Source organism: Panthera onca, chromosome C1, assembly GCF_046562875.1.
Source record: "Panthera onca isolate mPanOnc1 chromosome C1, mPanOnc1 haplotype 2, whole genome shotgun sequence".
In the NCBI taxonomy this organism is placed as follows: domain Eukaryota; kingdom Metazoa; phylum Chordata; class Mammalia; order Carnivora; family Felidae; genus Panthera; species Panthera onca.
Genome location: NC_138346.1, coordinates 198,159,735 through 198,186,605, shown reverse-complemented (window position 1 = coordinate 198,186,605; position 26,871 = coordinate 198,159,735). Strand labels below are relative to the sequence as shown.

Here is a 26,871-nt window from a genome sequence, read left to right as displayed (position 1 = left end):
CCTAACACTTTGATCCAGACTCCTTACCACCGCAAATCTGTCAGCAGAGACAGCCTAACTGTTCATGTGGCAGTTCTAGGGGCAGGTAAAGTAATAAAGAGGACATGGCTCGGTTTAACATGAAACTTTTGTTCAAACCATCACACGAATGCTAAATTTACCTTCCTTTGGTGTCACATATTATGGGGTGGGGATGGGTTAAAAAGCTCTGACGGCCACATAAGCTATGGAAAAGGTGAGAGAAAATGGGCTAGAAAGAATGCCTTTCATCAACCCAAAGGTTCTAGTAGAAAAATGGAGTACAGAAAAAAAAAGATTTGTAAATGGGGTATCGTCCCCCTACACAAGACTTACATATGAAAGCCTGTTTTCTCAATGGGTTCGATCAAGAGTTACTGCTAGCCCCCAATTCCAATTGAAGATTCTCGCTCTCAAACATGCCCTGCTGTTCGGAGATCACATGGTTTTACAAACACTGCAATTATCCCCCTGTTTCCCTTACTTCTTCCCTGCTTTTCTCTCCCATCAAAACATTAAAAATATCTTGGTCTAATTTCCGCCTTCCCACTTTGCCATAATATCCACCTTAATTCTTCTCAGAAGACTGGAGAAAATTCCTGACTCTTCAAGGCCTGCAGACTGTGGGGTACGCTACCCTGTGGTCTTTGGTAAGTCCTCCTCCCTCAGTTTTTAGTGTCCACATTTCTACGCTTCCCTCCACGTTCTTCCCAATGCCTGAAAAAAATCTCCCCTGGTTTTCCGATCCCTGAAACAAATTGACTCTGAGAGTATAAATAAGTAGCAACATAAGCATAAAACTGAAATCGGCCCCAACCCTAAAAACTTGATTTTAACAGTCCATCATCTCAGATATGTGGGACGGCCGGCTTCCCACGGGGGTCGGTCCAGATCTGCCTGGGGCATCTGTCCAGGATTCCATGCACTGTCAGTGTTCCATAAAGATTGTAAAAATAATTACAATTCAGTTTTAACAGCACATAAAGTCTGATTTCTACCTGCGGTTCCAAACCCTCCAAGGGCTGATCCCAGGGTGGCGCCGAGAGAACTGCTACTTCCAAATCCCAAGGACGTGTTGGCAGGCTGGGCTGAGCCCTGGGAGAAGAGGGAGCTGCTCTGTGAGTTGCTGCTCAGAGAGTTGTTGCCATAGAAAGAGCTGGATGCCAGGCTGTTACTGGGCTGCTGCTGGGGCTGGGGCTGGGGCTGCTGGGTCCCTAAAGGGCGAAACGGTCCATTTGTTGTTCCAGCAAGACCACCGGCTGCTCCATTTGCTGAAGCTGCGGCCGCTGCAACAGCTACGAAGAAGAAAGCAAACCATTGGGCTGTGAAAGGGACTGGCCGCATTCCCCAGCCACGGTGTCATCCCTCCGAAAACCCCGTAACGCCGTCCTATCTCTTCGAAGCGGACGTGAGCCTCGTACACAACTAGGCAAATCTGCCTTCGATCCCTTCATCTGAAGCTTCTATTTTCTATTTCTGCTTCCAATGTGAAGTCAAAATACCACCGAAGCCAAATTCACTATGGTGGCGGCTTTAAGGAGTCTGCAGTTTAAAACAGGTACAGATGTCAAACGTAGCTGTTTTAACTACAACTACTTCCTCAAATCTCAAGTTCCACAAATATCATTGTTGAGGACTTTTCCAGAACCACTGTCATCAATATACTCAAGTCCCTCGAATTCCTGAACATGTTGCTCTCTTCTAGATGTTTCCGCCGTCGTTCCTAATTTACATTTCTAATATATATATATACACACACACAAAGCCTACAACAAAAACCTATGTATCGTTTATCCCCCATCAAAATGTATTGCTCTGCCACTTCTCACTACTCCCTCTGTCCCGCCTCCACCCCGAAAAACAAAAACAACATATTTAAAAAAAAAAAAAAAAAAAACATTATCTGAAAACAATGAAAATAAGGACATGGATTTCTGTGAAATCAGCCTTGGACTGCTGCCAACAGTGCCGTTGTGCGTGAGTAATCCAACTTCCTATGTTCACGGTGGAGCAGGTCCTTGCTGCTAACCAGCTGGCACATGGCTGTCAACAGAATCTATCGAGGTCACTTGCTGCTTCTGCTTTTCTCTTTGAAATATTACAGGACAGAATTGCTATATCGAGAACTGTCAAATGAAGTACATTTCAACAGACTGTAAGAACATCGTCTGTCGCCCATTTTGGATCTCTGACAGTTCACGGAGCGGGAAGCTCACCTGCTTGAGCGGCTGAGGAACTGATGATGACTGGGGCGGGAGCGACCAGCCGCACAGGAGCCCCGAGACCGTTTCTCGCCCCTGCGTTCACCACGAGGGCACCGGTTTGGTCATAGTAAGCAGCAGGAGCCAAGACCGGATAACCTGGGAATGTCAAGCCACATGTGAGTAGACAGGAAGCTACCAGGGCCTCCTGGGTGCTAGCAGACTGTAAACAGTCACAGATTTGACCGTGGGGACCGACAGACGCAGATTTCTATCCTGGCTTCACTACCTGGACAGCGGTATGACCCTGAATCTCTGCGCATCCCATTTCCCCAGTGACGATGATAAGAATACCTGCCTCATAATAAAAGTCTTGAGACGATCAGAGGAGGAATGCGAAAGATCTCGCATGGTGTCTGGCACAGTATGGTACAGTACTATTCACCATCCGCTAAGTGTCAGCAAGGGAATTCGGCGGGCCAGGGACACCTGCGCTCTTCCAAGTGCTAACCAAGGTTACCACCAGAAATCCTACCCTGACAATTTTTTTTACAGTTTCCTCGACTACAAAAATAACAGAGAGTATCAATGATTACAACGCAGTACTTCCGTACCTCGTAACAGTCTGAGCACAAATACCCTGCAAGTTACCAGGTAAAACCTAGACACACTTCAAATAATAGGAGCTTTCGGCACCTCATGGAATCTCCAAATCCTATTGAGCCACAGGAGACATTACAGGTGACTTCCCAATAAAAGCTGAATGCTTAGTAACTCGTACAACAAATGATGCAGGTCAAAGTTACTCGGTGAATTCCTAAGTAGATCAGTTAATGTGGCTATGCTCCATGATCAGTAAGAATCCATAAATTTATGCTGAGGTCTCACAAGGACCTGTTTCAAAGGAAGAAGCACAAATTACTTCCAACCTGTGCAAAGAACAGGACCAGGTGACAGTGAGCCAAGAATAACATCTGCTCGAGGTGAAGATCAACCACAGGTAGGGAACCACAAAGCACCTCTGCTGTCGGCTCAGGAGAAATCCCAGAAACGTAAGGGATGGCCCCATCAAGGAACACTAGGAACTTCTTCCGTAATACTGTTCAAAGACATCAGCATAAAGACTAAAATCTGGGAGTGACGCCAAAGCAGCCTGCCCACTCCTTCCATCATCCCCAATCCCAAGGGACAAAACAGATCACCACCAAAGGACAACGGCATACTCCAAGCAGTGTGTGGAGAGACACGTGTAAGATTAAGACTGGCTCAGAACAATCAGGTGCTCTCATCAACGAACGATGGTCTAAGTGAGGGCAAGCGTATGTCATCCCTGCCAGTCCCCAAATCGTGACAAGTCTACTACGCAAGCCGAAAGTACCGCCTGTTTTCCTCTCAGTCTCCCCCAACAAGCAGACTGTTTTTTCCCTCAAAGCATGAGGAACAACAATGCAGCCTCACCTGGCATGCCTGCAGCCAGTCCTTGTCCAAAAGCAAGGGCAGAATTCACTGCTGCAGCTGCCACTAGTGGATCTGTTTGCTGTCCCTGCTGGTTCTGATTTGGGGTCAAAGGACGCTGGCTGGCTCCTCCACGGAGAACCTGGGAGACAGAAATAAATCAACTACTTTCTTCTCATTGGAAATACCTAAGACCCACCGTGTGCTTAAGTTGGGTCAACTTTTTTAAATTGGTAGTTGTAAACCATTTCTCCTATAATGTTTTATATGGCATGGCTGTTAGGATAAAAGTTCAATTAACAGCATTTCATTGAATGAAATCTCATTCTACCACTCTTAAACATTATTACCTTTACAAGCAGCCAAAAGCCTATAAAAGTGAGGATTCATTAATCAAATACTTAATGCCTTCCATCTGGCAGGTACTAGAGACAAGGCAACAAACAAGACAAACAAAGCCCCTGCCCTCTTAAAGCTTTCATTCCAGTGAACGAAGACAGATAACTAAGTCTAAACACAGTGTCAGTGCTCTGACAAAAAGTGCATCGAGGAGGAGGAGGAGGAGGAGGAGGAGGAGGAGGAGGAGGAGGAGGAGGAGGAGGGGGAGGAGGGGGATGGAGTGGGAAGGGGAGTTTAGATAGGTAAACAGAGGTAATTTACCCACATAATTAGACTAAAATAGCTGTGTCTAAAGGGGAACACACACACACACACACACACACACACCCACCCCAAAAAGTCTGTATTTCCTTTATAGAATATAAGAACATCTTCTCTACCCTATAACACTATTGGTATTCAACAAGGCCCAAATGGTCCCAAATGAGCTCACCAGGACTGGATTTAGGAGGCCTCTGAGCTGTTTCTATTTCTCCTCTCATAAATTTCACAACAGACAGCAATCTAAATGGAGACGTGTCAAGAACACTGCCATTTCAGTACAGAACACCAGTTCTGCCACTGTGATGAAGGATCTACTTTTTATTAATGAAACATGGGCACCAAAATGCTGGTAATCATTCTTTTTCTGAATGCCCTGAAGAATCTACTCCACGTGATCTATATGCTCCAGTAAGTAAAAATGCAAAACCCACAGACCGAGGCTAAAATTATAAAATGCGTTTTGCAATGTTTTCCAAAGGCAAAGTTCTTCTCGGATCACTTTCACTATCACTTTGCTATTTATAAAAGTTAGACATATGGTCAGGAACCTGGGTACAGATTATTCTTGGTACCACTGGGTAAACAATATAAAAGAGAAACACCACTAGCTATTTATTAAATGAGCATAAGAGAAACAACACCATCCACACTGGCAAGAAGAGATGTGTAGACAATTTACTCCCAGTCTCTTATTTCCTTCTCTGTAAAATTAGTTAAGGGTAACAGCTGATCCTGCAAATATGTTGGGAGCATTCGAATTAATTTCTGCAAGGCACAATACCTGGTACCCAGGAGATAATCAATAACCAATAGCTAATTACTATCGAAATATTTATTTGTGACCTAAGGAATCTAACAGACTTTCCAAGAGAAAGAGTGCTTTAATCCACACAGAAGAGTCAAAGGAGGTTGCCCAGGGGAGTGTTTGCACCAAGATCCAGAAGAGCTGTCACTCTAGGAAAAGTAAACAGCATGTACACATATATGGCAAATACTAATAGTTCAAGAACTAATACAACATCAACGAAACCATCATTATCATTGGGCATTATGAACTAGGCTTATGTTTGGTTAGGAGTTGTAGGAAAGGTCAGGGGACAGGGGAATGGACAATGTGCCTGAAAAAAGAGGTAGTCCAGACTATTGAGCCCCGTTTTAATGAGAGAAATGTTGTTTCCTTTATGTCCAGTCTCTAGAAAACTGTGTGGGGCCCTGATGACTAATCAAAGTTCTTAGGTCCACTGCCAATATGTATATATTTTAATTTCATCAGTAGCTATCAAGTCTGGATTTTATGGAAACACATGTATAAAATTTATAAGTAACATTTTAACATCTAACAAAATCACAAAAATTACTTTGTAAAACACTATCCTTGGAGTTAGCTTACTATCTCTCTTTATGATGTAAAAGCTGTTAAATTCAAATTTCTTTTAAAAGGTACCAATTTAAATACAGCATTTGAGATCTACCAATACCTAATACTCAAGGAGATGCTCAATGGGGATATCTTTATTAATAATCATTCATCCTTCTATAGTTCACCATGCTCGGTAAAATTATCATCTACAGAGTCTCCTCCATTCTAGAAAGTTCAGAAGCCATTCTAAATGCTTCTCTCTAGTGGCGCCTGGGTGGCTCAGTTGGTTAAGCATCTGACTTCGGCTCAGGTCATGATCTCACGGTCCGTGAGTTCAAGCCCTGCGTCGCCCTCTGTGCTGACAGCTCAGAGCCTGGAGCCTGCTTCGGATTCTGAGTCTCCCTCTCTCTCTGCCCCTCCCCTACTCACACTCTGTCTCTCTCTCCCTCAAAATAAATAAACATTAATTTTTTTTTTTTTTTTTTAATCTCAACGCTTCTCTCTCAAAATGCAGTATCTAACACCAAATCACTGCCAGGTTTGCCAACACGTCCTTGGCTTCAACCCAACACACAAGGAGTTTTTCTTTAGCAAACGCTTAAAATAGAAAAGAACAAAAATTTTATCAGGTGTCAAAGGAACCTTCAAAAAGGATGAAAAAGGAATCAGAAGTATGATGGAGTAGCTGGAATGTCACTGCCTGTGCAGAAAGTTCCAGCAATTAGGTGTGGAACAGTTACCATGCCTAGAACACAACAAATGCTTTCTGATTAAAACATAAAGGCCAAAAAGGTCAAAAGCAAAGTTTAAAAAGGGCCTCTCGTTTCAAGGACTATGACAAAGGACTTCACCAACAAAACTGTTTTTTCCTAAAATGACTGAAACAGAAACTGACAAAATAACTTTGGAACTGAACTATGGCTGCTCATTAAAAAGTAAAAAGCAGGGGCGCCTGGGTGGCGCAGTCGGTTAAGCGTCCGACTTCAGCCAGGTCACGATCTCACGGTCCGTGAGTTCGAGCCCCGCGTCGGGCTCTGGGCTGATGGCTCAGAGCCTGGAGCCTGTTTCCGATTCTGTGTCTCCCTCTCTCTCTGTCCCTCCCCCGTTCATGCTCTGTCTCTCTCTGTCCCACAAATAAATAAAAAAAAAAAAAAAAAAAAAAAAGTTGGAAAAAAAAAAAAAAAAGTAAAAAGCAGTGTGAATAATCTTTCCTCGGTAGGGTCTGCAACTGTGGGTGACAGAAATCCCTGAAATGCAAATGACTGCCATGCCCATTTGACAGCTCAGGAGACAGACTCTCTGAATACAGAACAGCTGTGCTCCTTGACCTCTAGGTGCAACCAGGCCACAGGAAAACAAAGGCCAGGCCTCAGGTTTTCCGGAACTCTGAACGTCACAACACGGTCAGAAAATAACACAAGTTGTGAATTACAGATTTGTGTTCAAATCTCAACAATATATGTGTGACCCTGGCCACACAAATTCCATTTCCTCAATCTTATGTAGGGAAATCATATAATCTATCAGAATTAGAATAAGCAAAAGAAATCCTATGTGGAACACTCAGCTTTATTTTTTTAAGCACTTAATTTTAAGCAAAAAGCTTTCAACAAGTAGTTCCTACTATTTTTCTTGCGCACTCTGCTAGAACTACTTTGAAAACGTAGCAATTACTTCTGTCTTCCAAATCCACGATTATTTGGCAGCCATTTAAACATAAAGATCATCATACAAATAAGTACTGACTATCCACAAAGAGTAAGCTATGAGGCTTATTAATAGGGATCACCCATTATGTCAACAAATTATCTGTTAAATTCCCTTACATATCCTGGTGCAAGAATTGTACCCTTGCAAAGAAAATCATGCATCAGCTTCCAAAAATTTATCTTACGGTAAAATGACTGATCTTACTGGAAAATGATGAATTGGCTAGAATTTTAAGATCTGAGTTTTTCTATAACTTTACGGGATCTAAAATATTAAATACATACTCTCTTAGTGAGACTAGTAAAAACCATTCTTGTTTGCATCGTATCACATATGGTGTTTTGCCTCAAAAGACGGCTTTGACAATGTGTATCAAAGCCTAACTGTTCATTTTATTTGCACAGAAAAAAAAAAAAAAAACTCCATTTCTAGGCATTTACTCCATGGAAATAATCAGACACTTATACAAAGGATATCAGTCCATCTTTTTTATAACATCAAAATACTGCTAAGCTAAATATCAAATAATAGTAATAAACTGGTGAAAACATGGGACGCCTGGGTGGCTCAGTCAGTTAAGCGTCCAACTTTGGCTCAGGTCATGATCTCGTGGTCCGTGAGTTCGCGCCCTGTGTTGGGCTCTGTGCTGATGGCTCAGAGCCTGGAGCCTGTTTCAGATTCTGTGTCTCCCTCTCTCTCTGGCCCTCCCCTGTTCATGCTCTGTGTCCCTCTGTCTCAAAAATAAATAAAAACGTTAAACTAGTGAGAACAAAAGACTGGAATACTCTGATACATTTAAATATAGCTAGCAAATACTTCTAAAAAGCATTAAATAATATGGAAAAGTGTAAAAACTCAAAACCGTGTGGAGAGCATAACCCTGACTTTATCAGAAGTTAAATAATAAAGCTAGAATGACAATACCAAACATTAATATTGTTTTTTTCCTCACAAGAGGCATTTTTTTCTTCGAGTTTTCTAATTTACCACAATTTTCAGCAATAAACAGGTGTTTCTCTAGTAAGCAGGAGAAAATGGCCTATTCAAAACGAAAGGGCATACTCAGTTTCTTTCCCAACTCATTAAAAAGTTCTTCTTACTCTGAGTTAAAAGGTACAATAGGGTCACAGATTTCTATCCAATTCAGCTGGTGTTCTCAACAGGCAGTCCGGAGAACGAGTACGTCCCCTTTGGTGGCAAGCTGCCCTCGGGCAGGCAGAAGAACTCTTGAGAACGGCGTCTAGAAGCAGACTCCGTGTGGCGGAAAGCAGTACTCGCTTTGCCACTTGCTAAGCGCGGACCCTCAACCACACGATTCTCTACAGTCTTCTCGTGCCCAATCTCATGACCTTACCTAGTCACACAGGCCAAGAACCTGCGAATACAAGGCATTCGGTGAGCCCTGCTGAGTCTGAGCCTGAACCCAGGTAACATGCGCAGGAGGGCACTCACCCATTCACAGCATTTCTCTAGCAGGAGTATCATTACATGTTAATGATAGCCAAGGACTCAAATGCACACTTAGATGGGTAAATTCTCTTTACGCTTACCTGCTGCTGCCCTTGCTGAGCCTGTGGGGTAGTCTGCTGATTTGCAGAATTAGTCGCTGCCGCGGCGGCAGCCGCTTGCTGCTGGAAAAGACTGGCAGGGTAGACTCCCCAGGGAGTGACTCCATAATACTGGTGAGGGACCACAGCCGGGCCTAAAGATATCAAGAGAAAGGTAAGGAAGTTCAGACCAGTCAGAATCCACTCAGAGTTTCCAAAGGCTAAGTCAGACTCAACAGATCCTACCGTGAAATATTAAGAATATATGGATTCAGGGGCACCTGGGTGGCTCAGCCGGTTAAGCATCCAACTTCGGCTCAGGTCATGATCTCACGGTTCATGAGTTCGAGCCCCACAATGGGTTCTGTGCTCAGAGCCTGAAGCCTGCTTCGGATTCCATCTCTCTCTCTCTCTCTCTCTCTCTGCCCCTCCCCCACTCACGCTCTGTCTCCCTCTCTCAAAAAATAAACGTTAAAAAAAAATTAAAAGAAAAAAAACATACAGATTCATTCTAGCTGATCGTGGATTGTTTTTTAAAAAACAGAAAATGTTTTTATATTTTTATAAAAGTCTTCTAAAGCCTGTAATATACTCCAGGCCAAGAGGAAGAAGCTAATGAAGGACAAAACAATTTAAAAAGGGAGAATAACTGATCAAAGTCAGAAAGGTTGGGTTTAAGAACAGAGGAACGGGTGCTGGGTCAGGAAGAAGACAAAAAGGCCTATGCTTCCCTGAGAAAGAAAGGACACGGGATAGACAGAGACCAAGTTTGTTATTTGAAGGGAAATAAATGGAGAGTCTGTGTGCATCAAGTGAAGGAAGACAACAAAAAATTAAGGGTACCCTGCTCTCAATGGTTAAGGATGGCACCCAAGGTGACTGTCAGGGACAGGGGCCATGCTGCTCCATTAACTCCCGAAGCAGGAAAATCCACCAGTCTCTCACAACGTGACCCAGACACGCCACTGAACCTCCACCGCTCAATTTCTAAGAGGCTTGGTTCTCCCATTCCTGTTTTGGAAGTCAGTCAACACAACTACATTCAGACACTGATACATGAAATTTTGAACCTAAGTCACCGCTGAAAAGAAACAGGAACAAAACCTTGAGTTCTTACAGACCTGCTGAGTATCCTAAACAAAACTAAGCATTCTGCTTCAATCTAAATGATCTGTTCACCTTCTTTGGGGGAGGCAACACAGAGGTAACAGAGCTAGCAGACAGCAGCCTGGGTGGGGCAGGTGTCTAAACCACAGATTCCCCGAAGATGGCAGCAAGAAACACCAAAGCTGCACTGTGCCAACAAGACCAGGGCTCGGAGCCAGCTTCTCACATCTGCTGAAACACATCCCCAGTGAGAAGTTTCTTAAAGCACAGAACTTAAAATATTTGCAACCTGACTGAATAACAACAGTGCCTTTAGACAGAGTTCCAAAGAGCTATTTCAAATGTATCTATTCTGACACAGTAGCTAATCCTGTAGAAACATATATTTCATTAAATCAAAATAAACTGGAACGTGTGTTTTGTTTCCCAGTTTTAAGCTTCTAAAATACAAATGAGTCAAATTACATCCCTGCCCAACATTGCTCTGACATTTCTAATTTGGTATTTTCTGTACCTGTGGGCTTAGCCAAAAAGCAGCTCTGTTTATAAGGCTGCCCACTGTGAAATATGACATCTGGGTGCAAAATAAAGATGCTGCTGCTTAGAAAAGCTAGGTTACAGTATGAGCAACTTTTTTATAATAAGCAAAAGGGTAATGAAAACCTTTTAACGCCTCAGAACCTGCATAGTCTAAGACACCATACCCAAACTCATCTGACTAGCGTTTACAAAATGGGGTGGTCTTGGACATTTACCGAAAAGAACGAAAGAGGAAACAACAGTGAGACCTTACCTATGCCTTAGTTTCCTCACCTACGAATGGCTATCATAAGGGTGAGGGTGTTGCCACATCCAGGGCGAAAGGTTGGACTGCAACCTGCGATGACAGTCTCCACCAAAAGTCAACAAAACCACCTTCAGCTGTGCGCAGACTGCTGCTACCATCAACTTTTATACGACCCTCTAAGTTCTCTCAACTAGCATTTCTACTGCTGTCCCTGGTCACATGGCCTCTGACTGCATTTAGGAAAATACCCCCAGGGTGCATCATCAATTGAGCTGGGCTCATCAGGATGCCTGTTCCAATTCCTGTGTGACGAACACCCCACACGCGTATGCGGTTTCGTAGTTGAGGTGGTTAACATTTCTGGTTCTGTGTGAAAGAGCTCAAGTCTTTTTCAGTCTGGCTTAGGGATGAATACAACGATCAAGACCCTCATCACAAAACTATGATCTCAAGGAGGACAAGTGTGTCTTCCCTAAAACTAGTTCTTTGTTTCAAATAACATACAGTAAGTTAGCAAAGGAAAGAAAGTACAGAGAAGGCAATTCAAGATAGCACGGGCACTGGACACGACAGTAAAGTGCATGCATGGACTCTGAGTTAGACCTGGTTCAAACCCCAACTGTGTGATATTTAAATAGTGTGACCTTTGAAAAAAGGAGCTCTCTGAGCCCCAAATTCCTAATCTGTAAAATCATCCTCCAACAACTCGTATGAAACAAAAGCACTCGGCATAATGTCTGGCGAATGGTTAATAAGGGCTGAATAAAAATGAATGGTGGTTACGTAGATCGTTCTGCTAGAAAGAGACCTGTACTACCCCAAAGGTGAGGGGGACAGAGGAACTATACTACATACATATCCATCAAAACACATGCTATTTGCAACAACATGGATGGCACTGGAGGGTATTACGCTAAGTGAAATAAGTTGGTCAGAGAAAGACAGATATCACACGTTTTCACTCATGTGTGGAATTTGAGAAACTTAACAGAAGACCATAGGGGAAGGGAAGGAAAAGTAAGTTACACACAGAGAGGGAGGCAAACCATGAGAGACTCCTAAGTACAGAGAACAAACTGAGGGGTGATGGTGGTGGGAGCTTGGGGGGGTGAGGAAAACGGGCGATGGCATCGCAGAGGGCACTTGTTGAGATGAGCAGTGGGTGTTGTGTGGAAATGATGCATCACGGGACTCTACTCCCGAAGCCAAGACTACACTGTATGTTAGCTAACTTGACAATAAATGATAAAAATAAAAAATAAAATAAAATCAAGATTTGCTCCTGTCTTTCAAACACAACAAAACCGCGCTAAAATGTGAATACTAAAAAAAATAAATAAATTCTATACTGTACATTTGAGTTCATAATGGCAAACTGCATGCTAGATAAAAAGTAGACTCTTACAATAATATTTAGTCACAATTAACATGACTTGGAGGGATTTGGAAGACATTTACTTCGTCCTAACACTGAATCCAATCTACCATACACGTGTGACCCCATTATGGTGCCAGCAACTGTGCTACAGAGATAAGTAACAGAAAGGCCTGCTTTTGAAAGAGTTCAATCTTAAGGGGGTTTTAAAACCACTCGCTCAAACATCCACCAGCAATGAACACAAAGTAATAAGAAGTAACAGAGAGAAAAATGGGGGAGGGGGTGGTAGCCAAGGAAGGCTTTCTAAGGGGTAACACTGCCAGCCAATGAGATTCCCAAAGAATGGGAGGAGTTTACTATAGAGGACTAAGGAAACCACAGTAGGCAAAGACACAGAGACCTAAACCAGCGTGGTGTCTGCAGCAAGCTAAAATTCATTTAGTGCAGCAAGAATGTGTGGTATGAGCCAGTAATAGCTGATCGGAGAGGCGAAGAAAGTGGTATGCGTGGAGAGATATCTACATACAAGTCATGGCGAGAGAGATCAGATCCCTATACACAGTGGGCTCCAGTCTTCACTAATCCTCAGAATGCCGTGGCAGCTCCTTAAAAATGGTGATTCCAAGGAATAGCACACCACCACCACCACCACCACCACCACCACCACCACCCAGTTAGGCTGGAATAATCAGCCATGTTCAACAGCTGAGGTGTGCTGTTAGGCTGGATAAGACGGAAATCGGTGACGGGTTGCTTAATTAAAGATAATACAGCACGAGAAAAAGAAAAATCAAATCAGTGATGGGTTAAAACTGAAAGGTGAGAAGTTAAAATCGATGTTTAAGATAGTTTTCTAGAACAATCAGGGGGGTGGGGGTGGGAGAGGACATTAGCAATATGTAAGAACAGCTGCTAAAGTCTAGATAAAGAGTATGAGGACCTGGACTATGGCAGACTACAGGCAGTAGGAAGACCTAGGAAAGGGGAGAAATTCCCCAAATACCTACAAGCAAGTGGTGTCTCCATGGATCACAAATGCCTACATAGGAGGCAGCTCATTAACTTGCCTTTGGATTATGCTCGAGTCTGAGGTTACAGCTAAGGAGAGCTATCCAGCTGGCAGGGAAAGAACACCGGAAACCAGGAGAGAAATCTCCACCGGAGACTTGGATTTGGGACCCAGTACAAAGAATGCATGCGGGCCAACACGACTTTTCAGCAGGGGATAAAATCCCACATGCAGCAGAACACCTCACCTAGTGTCGCCGCTGCAGCCAGTCCAGCCGTGTAGGGGTCCGTCCCCGGGGGAGCAGCGCTGATGATGTAGGGATTGGGGACAAACGCAGCGGGCGCTAAACCTGCTGAAAACACACCTGTCAGTAAAAACAAACCCGACTAAAACCGCAACCCTAGCAAATACCCACACAGTTTGGCTACTCAACTCCAGGCTGCAGGTGAGAAAAAGAAAAAAGGACAGATTGAAAGGAAAGAGGGCTCTGAAAAGATGAAATAATCCCTACACTAAAGATTAGGGTGATGTTTATCTCCCGTCTTTTTTTATTTTTATTTTTTACTTTTGCTAACAATTTAAACTGTTACGCAGTTGTAAATTCAGCACAATTTCTCAGACTATTAAAATTATAACAGGCTAAAATAAAGCAATTTAAAAGACTTTGTCATGAGATAGAAAGAATCATTTATTTCCATTTAAAACAATTTTCCAGGGGCCCCTGGGTGGCTCAGTTGGTTGAGTGTCTGACTTCAGCTCAGGTCATGATCTTGCAGTCGGGCTCACTGCTGTCGGCATAGAGCCCGCCCCTCCCCCACTCACGCTCTCGCTTGCTTGCTCTCTCTCAAAAATAAAGAAACGCTTATAAATAAATAGATAGATATATAGATAGATAGAGGCATCTGGGTGGCTCAGTCAGTTAAGCGTCTGACTCTTGGATTTTGGTTCTGGTCATGATCTCAAGGTTTGTGACTTTGAGACCCACATCAGGCTCTGTGCTAATAGTATGGAGCCTGCTTGGGGAACCTCTCTCCTTCTTTCTCTGCCCTTCCCCTGCTTGTGAGCTCTCTCTCTCTCTCTCTCTCTAGCAAAATAAATAAACAAATTTATTTATTTATTTTAAATATTTTTATTTATTTTTGAGACAGAGCATGAGCAGGGGGAGGGGCAGAGAGAGAGGGAGACACAGAATCTGAAGCAGGCTCCAGGCTCTGAGCTGTCAGCACAGAGCCCGATGCGGGGCTTGAACTCACAGACTGTGAGATCATGACCTGAGCCGAAGTCAGATGCTCAACCGACTGAGCCACCCAGGCGCCCCATAAATTTTTTTTTAAAAGTATTTACAAAAAGAAATAAACAAAAATAAAACAATTTCCCAGGGATGCCTAGAGCATTCCACTCTTGATTTTGGCTCAGGTCATGACCCCGGGGTCGTGGGATCGAGCCCCACATCGGGCTCCACACTGAGTATGGAGCGTGCTTAAGCTAAGACTGTATCTTTCCCTCTGCCCCTCTCCCCTACTCTCTCTCTAAATTAAAAAAAAAAAAAAAAAAAATTCTGGACAGCTTTTCTCAAAGAAAAATGTATGGGTATTTATTAAGACTAGCATCTACAACTGTAAGTTAAACCAGACCCAGGCAAAGGCCGTTACGCCTTAAGACATTTAGGCTGGAAGCAAGTCTCTCCTTCCACAGCACACCTCAACCCATGATTTCCTTCTATTCTACCATGTCCTTTTGACGCATTAAAAAAAAAAATTGTACATGTACTTGTTTACACATATAGCACTTTGTTTCAAAGAGACCTTAAGAAGGTCTGGGTGAGGGGGAGTCTAGGCAATAAAAATATGTACGTCAGAACATTAACCAATGTTACTGGAAAAGGGAAAACCTACTTTAAAAACCAGTCATTAAATGAAAATACTTTTCACGACCATCAATACACGCTGCTTGGAAAATGGACGTATGGGTACTCCCTGCTACTTAAGAAGATGAAAAGTTGATATTTTCACAGTCTAGACGACCCTAACAAGAACAGAACTGTTGTTACGTCATGGATTTCATCCAGTCTTAACCAACAGAGTCCATGCTGGTCACAACTGTCGTTTAGGACTGACTCTGAGTCCTCCGACAGCACAGCGGAGGCAGACCACTCCCCGGACACTAGGCAAGCTTACAAGCCGAAGTCTAGAAGGCTGCCAAAAATCAAGCAGGTGGCTAAAAGACAGGCGGATAAGAGGACGAACGAGGCCATCTACTCCGAGAGCCCTGTCTGCGCTTTGTCCCACCCGGCCTGCGCCGCCGGGGCTCCTGGAGCGGGGGCCACACGTAGGCACGGGAGCCGCGCCCAGGGACCTACCGATGTGAGGCTGGTGAGCCGCCGCCAGTGCGTACTGCTGCTGCTGCGCGGCCGTCAACTGCTGGACGGCGAGCGCGTTAGGTCTTTGGAACAGCTGAAGAAAGAAAAGGATGCGGTGAGGTTAGAGAAACGGTCTCGTGAGACAACTTTAAACCTTCTCTGAATAAAAACTTCGACAAGCCCTTGTTCAGGAATGGCATTTGAAACAAAAGCATTCTTGTGTTCGATTCCATTCCCACTCCGATGGTATCGTGACGCTTCAGAGTTCTGCTTCCCGGGTCTTTCTTTACCTCCATTCGGTGCACCCAGTTCCCACTCTCCGGGCGAGGTGTCCCCAGAGCACAAACATACATACAAACGACCTAATGGCTGCCAACAGGCCAAGGGTCCTGCCTGATCCCAGGCACACTCACACATTAAAGCTACCACAAAACGACCCACCACATTGCCCCTCGTGCTGTTACCTCTCCTCAGTTCTTCTGAGAACCCCACAGACACTTTGAATTACTCCTCACCTACTCACATTTTGGAAAGGAAAATGAGAAGTGTTCATTTCATCCTTGGCTGCCTCTTCCCGGGGAAATGATATTTACTGGATACCTTTCTCGACTAGTGGCTTATCATAATGATGAAATCGGACAGCTGCCAACTTCTGGGAGCCCTCCAGTTTCCTATTCTTTATGTGTAGGAAATCAAACAACAGAAATATAGCTGCTACTAACAAAGCTTGGATTATGAGCTCAGACCTAGCACACTTCTTAAATTTTTTTTTTTTTTCAACGTTTTTTATTTATTTTTGCGACAGAGAGAGACAGAGCATGAACGGGGGAGGGGCAGAGAGAGAGGGAGACACAGAATCTGAAACAGGCTCCAGGCTCCGAGCCATCAGCCCAGAGCCCGACGCGGGGCTCGAACTCACGGACCGCGAGATCGTGACCTGGCTGAAGTCTGACGCTCAACCGACTGCGCCACCCAGGCGCCCCTTAAATTTTTTTTTTATGTTTGTTTATTTTTGAGAGAGAGAGAGAGAAAGAGAGCGTGTGTGCGTGCATGAACAGGGGAGGGACACAGAGACAGGTAGACACAGAATCCGAAGCAGGCCCCAAGCTCCAAGCTGTCAGCACAGAGCCCGGCGCGGGGCTCGAACTCACAAACTGCGAGATCATGACCTGAGCCGAAGTCAGACACTTAACCGACCGAGCCACCCAGGCATCCCAGACCTAGCACACTTCTTCATTCCCAAGAAAAGGAAAGGAGTACAAAGACCCTGACACCAAGAATATCCCAAAATTCTACCTTAATACAAAGCCAATCATTCACTCATTCGTTCCACAAACATCAGGAGACAAATAATACCTGCTAGGCACTGTGCGAGGAACTAAGGATACAACACTGACTAAAATGGTCATACATTTCAGTACGAATAGCACTGGTACAAAGAAAGAATTCTGGATTGCCTCGATGTGCCTCCTTCCAAGGAGTCACACTGAAAAGCTTTATTCACTGAAATCAGAGTGCTTATTGAAAGTACCTCCCTACAAAGGAACTTCCCCCTAACTACCTGTTCTTTCTATAGGAGTTTTCAACAACTCAGGTGATATCACTGGATGATATGTAACTGACACCATGGATCTTGAATAACAGATTTCCTCATAAAGAGACCTGTTTCAGACATTAAAAGATAATGTCATCCCACCAACTCAGCTTAATTATCGTCAGAATTGGACTTGTAATGTTATCTTAGGTGGTGAAGAGACTTCTATGAGTAGACAATTTTAAATAAAAAGAAAACAAAAGGGGTCCTCTGGGTGGCTCAGTTGGTTAAAGGTCTGACTTCGGCTGGTGCTCTCTCTCTCTCAAAATAAATAAACTTAAAAAAAAAAGGGGGGGGGGTGAATATTTTGAACATACTGACCAACTTCACCTGTTACCTCTCTTTGTAAAATATTCATCTTTCTAAAGACCAGAGTAAAATTAGCCTTTGTCTTTATAGTATGAAAGTAAATCAAAAGTAACTATGTACAGATTTCAAAAGTAATTGTTTTATTTTCAAAAGTTAAAGAAAAAAGAAATTTCATTATGATGCTGGTAAAAAGACAAGCACGACTTTAACAGGCACTGATTAAATATCAAGTCTTCAAAAGAAATACTGGAATTTATAGACCAACCTATCAAAAGACCTGATCCCTCCAGGAAGGCAGCCAATCAGTACTATCTGGTAACTGGGATCTTGTGATTTTTGCCAGGTTGTTTTTCACATGACTGTCTACCTAAGGATAGTGCCCCAGAGTATTCCTACCAACAGGAGGCAGTTCACCTCAGAGGGGAAGCCAGGAGGGAGAAAACATAATAGCAAAATAGTGCAAAGTTGTTTTTAAATTTTTTACAAGGCTGTAAAAATACCTTATAGCTTCACTTAAATATCTGTGTCTTCAGTGGGTCTCTGGAATCTTCCTACCCTCAAACCTTTTGAAATATTTGACATCTCAGGCACTGTTCATGCTAGTCTCTTCTGTCTACACTTCTCTGCCCTGCTGTAAACAAAATCATTCATTCAAGAAACATTTTTTGAGCACCCGTTATTAGCAAGGCACCGTAACATGGGGAGCTAGGGAGATAAAGACAGTGTGCTCAGAACAGAACTCTTGAAGTTCTCTTATTAACCAAAAACAGTACTCACTGACATTCCATCTGACTTCTCCTCGCTTCATGTTTTTAACATGACATGTAACTCATTCAATGCTCACGTACCGTATCCATAAATATCCAGCATGTGTAAATACCAACCATTCCGCATGACATTAGTTTGTGATTCTCACCACCATGCAGCCATACTTTGAGGAGGAGAAACTGCCACTTGTAACTAAAAACATCCAGACCCTACAAGAGCTCCCACATACCCTGTGTTTGAGAGTTGATTGATATCTCAGTGATTACGGTGAATAGAGAAGGAATTGTTTTCTTGAGTGCATTTTGCAGTAAACAATTAACAGAAACTATCATCTACAGCAAGCAGATTTTATTATAGCATAGATTACAGCAATTCTGGCACATTCTCTTTATGTAAATGCCCCAATATTAACTGGAAATACAGGGTATTCAAAACAAAATTGGGTAATTGGCAAGTAATGGATTCCAAAGGATCCTGAAAAACTCATACAAATGCCATCTGCTGGGCAAACCACTGAGCTCTGTTAACATTTTCATCATTTTCAGAAAGGAAGCCAATGAATGGTAACTGAGAAACACAATACTGTGAGATTTGGAGAGAATGCTTGTTTTAAGGTTGGTATAATGATAAATGTGCCACTACCGATTACAATTTACTTGGGTAGAATTCTTAAGTTGTTCAAGAGACTAAATGCAAGGGAAAATACATCAAGTATTTCAAGCTCATCAAGGTTCCTAGTAAGAAATATTGAAGGCATAATTTGGGAACCACACGAGCAAGCTGATTTGACTCCCGTCTCTGTCACTACATGACCTTACAAAAGATACCCTGCAAAGTTTTTATTCCAGAAAGGGGCAGTCAGAAACACCCAGCATAGTGTTAAGTGATCAAAGATAGCTATTACTGTCATTATGTTGTTATCAATAACACTTGTTGGCATGAAAACACTGTTACTAGGTTTTCAGAATGCGGAGGAGTAATACCTCAATATCGAGTTGGTGTCTGCAAGATTATCCCTCTGCCCCTCGCAACTAAAAAGCCCTGGCTTTTGGCCAGTTTAAGGCCAAAGCCACAGTGGACAGGGGATAAGAGCGGAGACTCTGGGGCCAGAAAGCCTGGATTTATAGCTCGGCGTCAACACAGACTACGCGACACAGGGCAAGAGAACCTCTCTCTGACTCACTCTCCTCTCGAACAGGGACAACGAAGACAGATCTAAATCATAAGGTTGCCGCAAGTATTAAAATTAACACGTGTAACACACTTGGAACAGTCCTTGATGTATGTTCTCCCTGACGAATGGCAAGAGCACCCCCATACAGACACCCCTTCTGTGAGGCACCTCGAACAGCTCCTCCTCCCGACAAGGCAGCCCAGGACGAGGAAAGCAGAGGTCAAGACTCTTCAGAGTGAATGCGAGAGTCAAAATCTGAGCTCATGAGCACCAAATGCTGTCAACAGCTCACAAAGGTGACGGGAGGGAAGAAAAACCTTTTTTGCCTTGTTGTCGAAGAATGCGTTAGCATAGACTCCATGCAGAGAAAACCACGAATGCACAGAATGGGAAGGTGAGGCAAGCCCACGGGTCAAAAGGCTTTGTGTTTCCAGTACTGGATCCAGGAACGACACAGCCCAGAGCTACACACCAGGGCAGAGATGTTCGCATAACTTGTGGTCTCATGACCTGCAGCAACTCAGCCTCTTGAGGTCTTAATTTTCTTCCCTGTAAAAACCTAATGCTTGCTCTGCCCCATGGGGCTGTTGTAAGCGTTCACAGAGAAAGGAGATTCCAAACACTGAAGGTGTTACATCAACGGTGGGACTATTTCTTTTTTAAGAAAAGAGGTTTATCACGGGAGCCAGGCTGTAGTACATAAAATATGTGAAAGTCTGCTACCGTCCGAAGCTTGCAGATCAGAGCCCATTTTCAACCAGGTTATCTGAACAACAATGATGATCGACAATGACTTCTGGTTAAACAACTACATATGCTGCTGAATTTTTTAAGAAAACCTTCTTCACATTTCCTTAGCAGATGAAAAATCAGAGCCCAAAATAATCTCTAAACAAGGTGGAAAAAACAAAACGTCCTTCCACCAAGTCAGTAAGTATCTTTCAAGAAAACTCATATAAAATTTCAGCAAAGAATAAAGGCAAGCTTCAACTGGTCAGCCTGCCAGCGAAAGGCAGTGTTTACCAGGGACTACACACAACAATGAAAAATAGTCTTCCTCACTTGTGAACTGAAAGGAAAGCTGAGAATATTAAAGACCTGTATGAAAACTATGCACAAACTTGGCTTCAGAAGATGACATCTAATCAGTATGGCACTTTTAAAAGCAATGCGTGCCAGCTTCCTCCCCCTTGCGCCTAGGGCTGTGAAGGAACAAATCTGTACTTCAATTATGATTTTCAGAGTATGGTTTCTTTGCTGAAATTCATGCTTACCAGGAAGCAAACCACAAGAGACTCTTCATGATAGAAAACAAACTGGAGGTTGCTGGAGGGAAGGGGGTGGGAGGTGGGCTAAATGGGTGATGAGTATTAAGGAGGGCGACGTATGGAGCGCTGGGTGTTCTAAGGAAGTGATGACTCACTAAATTTTACTCCTGAACCCAATATTGCACTGTATGTCAACTCACTAGAAATTTAAATACACATTTGGACAGAAATTAAACACTTTTAAAGTAAAATTCATGCTTAACAAGTTAAGGGTTTTAGCACATCAGTATACAATTTTGTAAAACATACTGCATTAGGCTATTTTTAGATTAACTGAATTCTAAATAAAGAACATCAGCAATTAATCTGGTTGATCTATAATGATGTGATCCTGGCTTTGGTTTCTGCTACACAGCATTAAAAGATAATGTAACCTAGCAGTAAGTTTCTAAAATATACTTAGGGAAATATAAATACTTGTATGGCTCTTCATTAAAATAAACAAGTTCGCTCAAGTATCATAACACAAAATGGTACAAACACATTATAATTAACTGGTCACTGGTTATAATGTTGATTGTTCACATACAATTAAAGAGAAGACAATGAGGGAAAAGTGAGGGGAAAAAGGGAGAATATTCCAGAGATATCAATGAACATTTCAAACCACCCTACATTAGGGGTACTTAAATCCCAGATCTCTGTACTTGGCATAGGTAAAATTATCCTCATGTTCATGAAATTTACCATGTCCTTCAATTATAACCACAGGCAACAAACCATATTAACATGAGCAATACACTTGTGTGACTTCATCATCAACAGAAGTCAAATACCTTTCATGCTCCTTTACGACCACTAGATATCTCACAGCGGCGTTCATGCTCATCATGAAAACTAGTACATATTTCTGCTGCATGCATCGTATGATAAAGCAGATACATCTTGAATTTGTTAAGTATTTCTGTAACTATTTCTGTATCACTGGTTCCTTTGTAAACCTATCTATACTACATATCACTCACACAATTCAGCCCACAGATCTCATCTAACTGCTACGGGGTTCATGGCACAAAAAAAGGAATACTTGCTCTGAATAAACCTTAGGTTAAGTTTATGATTTACAATGACTAGACAAGTAACTTAACTATCCAAAACCCAAAGTACCCCTAAGTACCATTAAGTGTGTAATGAACTGAACAAAAATTACCTTTCCTATATCTTCAGGCTGTTCTCTACTATGTATCTCCATAGAAGCTGATACGAACAGTTTTATGAAACCAATTTACACACCAAATTCAAGTCGGGAATAAAAGAAAATAGGACACAAGAAGGAATTGTTTATTTTGTCAATTTCCAAGCCAGATCCCATCACAAAATCACAAATAAAGGAACTCAAAACTAAAGACAGCCTCTGATCCCCATTTAAGAAAGCCAACATAAAAGAGCAGAATGTGTGGAAAAACATGTATTACAGCAGATCTCTGGTTCAAACCTCACAATCATCAATACTGTCTGGGACTCAGGCCTGGTTCTCAAGGCCTCTGAGACCTGGACTCGCCAAATGAACCACCCATCTGCTGTTCCCCGTAAGTATACCTTCTCCTGTTGGCAGCCTATGACCACACCACACCCATCTCGTCTCCATACCTCTGCTCTTTTAATTATGGCAATACACACCGCACCTTTCAAGTTAGGGGTACACAACCTTGATCTCCATGGAGCCCTCCCCTGGTCTGACAGCATTCCTGACCAACCAATTTAGCATGTACAGTTCCTCAACTGCCCCACATGGTTCCACGTATCATGGTCTTACTATGAGCACCAGCTCTGTTCACTACAAGCAGAACCCAGCTTCCCAGAAGGACACGATCGTCAATAATTAAGATTAATACGGGTAAAAGAAGGTCTAAAACTGCTACTGAACCAACACTCAACACAAAAAACTAAACCGTGATAATTAAGTCATTCCTTCTTAGAAATGTCTTGTCGTTGTCAATAAGGCAGCACAGCAAAGCAGGTAAGAGAACACAACACTATGCAATCTCACAAGTCACTTTTTTTCAACTTCACCCACCTCCTTGGATGACTACATTATCTACTAAACATGTACCTGTTAATTTCTAGTATTAAGCCTTTATGTTTTACTATTTCCTCCCATGGACTTTTCATTCTTTTCCTGATATAAACAAGTCTTGCAAGGTACAGCTCAAGATCTACCTCTTCCATAAGTCCTTCCTTCCCCAGAATAGAGTATGCTCTCCCTTGTCTAAGCTTCTAGGACATTGGCATGACCTAGACTTGTCATCGAGTACTTCCCTGCACTATTTAAATGACCAAATGAGTCACAACAACTAAATGGAGAGCTGTGGGTGGGGGGAGCCCATCTCATTCATGAAAGATACGCTCCACTACAAGCGAGAACAAAAAAACGAGAAAAGAAAGTCATAATCCACAATCCACAAATCTGCGATCTCCCTGAAGTTATCCACAAAACTAGACTGCAGAAGAATTACGTACGTTTTCTGATCAGATGGCAACAGAGGGCTGTGACCCTAAAAAGGAGGTAATTTCCTAGGTATGATAAAGGTCTAGTTACGTACATGAGGCACAAGCTTAATGGGCTAGATCTAAAGGACTCGCTTATTAGAATACAAGCAGGGCCTCAAAGAGGGGCCTCCAGATCTCTGAGAAGGCTAGTTCCAGATTTTAGTTTGGGGAAGTATATTTAATATGGGGGATATTCTGAGACACTATAATAGGGATATGAGACAAGTTTCCTGAAAACCTGGTCTGCTAAAGCCAATCAGAAGACACAGAAGAACAAGACCCAGGGCTTATCTTCAAGGAGTTTACAACCTAGCAAGGACCATGAAACAAGAAATCATAACACAAGGCAGAACATCATGATTCTTTTTCTTCAGGGAAGCACAGAGCACCACCGAGTTCAAAGGAGACAGATAATACAACTTACTGATCTGGAAACCAAGAAAGTTAGCAGCACTGGACCTTCAAGAATGACAACAATTTAAATTAGTGGAGGGGTGCCTGGGAGGCTCAGTCAGTTGAGCCTCCAACTTTGGTTCAGGTCATGATCTTACAGTTTGTGGGTTCAAGCCCCACAGTGGGCTTTGCACTCACAGCTCAGAGCCACCTTCAGATTCTGTGTCTCCCTCTCTCTCTCTCTCTCTCTGCCCCTCCTCTGCTTGTTCTCTAACAAAAATAAATAAACATTAACAATTTTTAAGAATAAATAAAAATAAATTAGCAGAAAGGGAAACAGGAATGAAATGTAATGGAAAGTAAGAGTAAGAAATATTCGGGGCGCCTGGGTGGCTCAGTCGGTTAAGCATCTGACTTCAGCTCAGGTCATGATCTCACGGTTCGTGGGTTCGAGCCCCGCGTTGGGCTCTGGGCTGACAGCTCGGAGCCTGGAGCCTGCTTCAGATTCAGTGTCTCTCTCTCTGTCTCTCTCTCTCTGCACCTCCCCTGCTCACTCTGTCTCTCAAAAATAAATAAATGTTAAAAAATTTTAAAAAATAACAATAAATATTGGAGGGATAAAACAGAAGATCAAACACCAATTTCCAGCAGAAAAGAGATCCTATCTTAACAGCTCGTCCTGCCTCTATGCAGGAGACATTTGGAGGAGGGTAAGGGTCTTGAAAATAGTTAGAGGAGTCCTGGCCCAACAGTTCCAGGGCATGCTATTAGGGCGCCCGCTACAAGACTGTGTAAAAGAATCTATGCAGAAAAGTAGGGACTGTGGGCCCGTGGGATAAAACAACCATGACCACATCACATGATGGTGGTTCACCTATGGAACAATATGCCTCTATGTTGCCTCAACCAAGACGTGCACGGGAAGCCAAAAGCCAACAACAGTTTCATTTTCAAAACAGTAACGTTCACTTTCAAAATTACTGAAATGGGAAGTGTAAAAGCATCCCAGGTTTCATAAATCTGAGTGGGTGCTATCTTTAATGGAATCATGTTAACTGCTTAGAAGTTTGCAAACGGACATCATCTATTCAAGTTCTAATAATTATCCAGCCTCTTAAAACGTCGGTCAAATTAGTTCGAAACCAGAGATCAATACATCGAAAGAGAATCCCAACTCTGATTATGAAGCAAAAAACAATTAAATCAAAGAGCATCAGATTTTCCTTCACAAGCAGAGGGTCAGACTGAATTAGATGGGGAATGGGGAGCTAAGCACCAAAACTGGCCAGAGTTGTAACGGTTGCTGGGGAAGTTCAGACCAAAGAAGACAAGAGTAAAAGGAAGATTCAGATAAAACTTCTTGACATAACAAGTTAAAGAACTCTGATTAGAAGTAGCTTACACTCACAAACCTCAATTTAGACACGGAACTACCACACTCCTCTCCTAAGCTGAGCCAGCTGAGGTCTATGTGGTAGCAGTGTCCCCCTACATTTGCTGATGTGGCACAGATTTTAAGTCTAATCTACCTTCAGCACCTGAATTCAGCAATTTCTGGCTTCACTCAAAACAGCTGTTTTGAGGAGCCACTGTGAAAGGGTCAAAGAGTGAAAGAAGAGAAAAAGCACAAAGAGTCATTCTTACGAAGAGGTGGCGTATTTATTGGGAACCACAGGGAGAGTGGTGGACACTTAACAGCTCACTCTCTCCGGAAAAAAGAGTGTGTTAATTAAACCCAATAGTTCCATCTGATACGAGCAGAGTACATGTATCACATCATCCCTTAAAGGGATTTCCTTTTGTAAACTTCATATGATTAACTTTATTATCCAGTTGTCTATCAATCAGAATTCATTTAAAATCAACTATTTGTGACAATAACAAAGGGACAGTATGATACACTGATCTCCAAAGACCACATGCATAAGCCAATTTCCCCTACAGATGTAGAATTTCTAAACTTCGAAATGAAAATTTAACCTTTCAAGCCTAGAGGTTTGTATTTATGCTCCAGTCCAAAACTAATGAATATCAGAAATTCGCGGCCCGTCAAAGTGCTTCCAGCCACAAGAGAGAACTTGTGGTACCTGACAAGATGGGGAAGCCACCTACCCCCTTTTATAATTTAGACAGTTAGTGGCTTTTTGTTTTTTAATTGAACAGAAGGATCAGTAAACCCCAGAGTTAGTCACACCGTGTGTTCAAACCCAGAAGGCACACATACAGTATTTTCTAAGGAATTATGAAGAAAAGAAAGAGCCAAGTCATTTCACTGTAGATTTTACACTGAGTGATTTGTGTTTTCCCCCAATTCTATTTTAAACTCTGGTGAATTTCACTGTAGATTTTACACAGAGTGATTTGTGTTTTCCCCCAATCCTATTTTAAACTCTGGTGAACGGCAGCAGGTATGTCTGTCATCTATAGTTGCTCACTTAATTAAAAGACATGACTAATACAATGACCTGGCACTGGACTCCTGCCAGCAGCAGGTAACAGAGTTTACTATTTTAAAAACAAAACAAACCAACGGCATCACAGTTACATTAATCTTCAGAGAGACTAGTTTCAGCATCCGAGAGGGTTGTGTCACGAGAGGCGCCACTACCTCACCCACTCGCCGGGCCTTGGTGGGACAGAGGAGCCAAAGGAAGGACATGTGGAGCAGAGTGATCTCTTGCCAATAATCTCAGCATGGGAATCGGCTTCTTGCGGGGAAGATACAGAGGCTTTTGTGGGCCCACGTCACCGTCGGGGTAAGGAGGGCTGCCTATCGGTAGCCTGAAATAATGCCACCCTCCTCCCACCCCCCACCCCCCGCCCCATTCTTAAGTCACGTGAATCACGCGTTGGCTGGAGGGGAGTAGAGAGAGTGACAGAGACACACACAGTACCTGTTGTTGAGAATTGTAGTCAAAAAGTCCCACAGTTGCTGCTGCTGAGTCCACAGGTACCTGCGTGCCTGAATAATCAAACTGCAGAGGCTCCATGCCCACATGTTCCATGGGGTCCAAAGGGACACTCTGGGACTCCATGTTGGAGAAATCCTCCACAGGCTTGGCACCATTGGTGCTGGTCAGCTGGGCTAAGCCCTCAGAACCATTCTGGTTTGGACCCAGAAGATCCACTTCATTAGCAGAGTTCTGGCAATTACCAGGGGTACGGCTAAACAGAGAAAGTAAAGGGCATTAAACCTTATTTTGAGCGGGGGAGGGACACTA

General features: G+C 43.0%; 1 protein-coding gene and 1 non-coding gene across 20 annotated transcripts in view; both read right to left on the bottom strand.

Annotated features, from left to right (window-relative positions):
* Window positions 1–26,871, bottom strand: part of PUM1 (pumilio RNA binding family member 1) — a 132,852-nt gene that overhangs the window by 34,592 nt on the left and 71,389 nt on the right. For 7 of the 19 annotated variants that reach the window (XM_060626075.3, XM_060626076.3, XM_060626067.3 and 4 more), the window contains 7 exons: window positions 26,545–26,815; window positions 15,595–15,688; window positions 13,483–13,599; window positions 8,958–9,109; window positions 3,678–3,816; window positions 2,235–2,378; window positions 1,017–1,313 (listed from right to left, as the gene is read on the bottom strand). In XM_060626075.3, the coding sequence (XP_060482058.1) occupies window positions 1,017–1,313; window positions 2,235–2,378; window positions 3,678–3,816; window positions 8,958–9,109; window positions 13,483–13,599; window positions 15,595–15,688; window positions 26,545–26,815 (1,214 nt within the window). The remainder of the gene's footprint in view (window positions 1–1,016; window positions 1,314–2,234; window positions 2,379–3,677; window positions 3,817–8,957; window positions 9,110–13,482; window positions 13,600–15,594; window positions 15,689–26,544; window positions 26,816–26,871) is intronic. The other 12 variants (XM_060626070.3, XM_060626071.3, XM_060626078.3 and 9 more) reach the window with 6 other exon arrangements.
* On the bottom strand, window positions 3,480–3,557 carry LOC132674084 (small nucleolar RNA SNORD103/SNORD85). Its single transcript, XR_009608396.1, has one exon. It is a non-coding gene; the product is annotated as a small nucleolar RNA SNORD103/SNORD85 (small nucleolar RNA).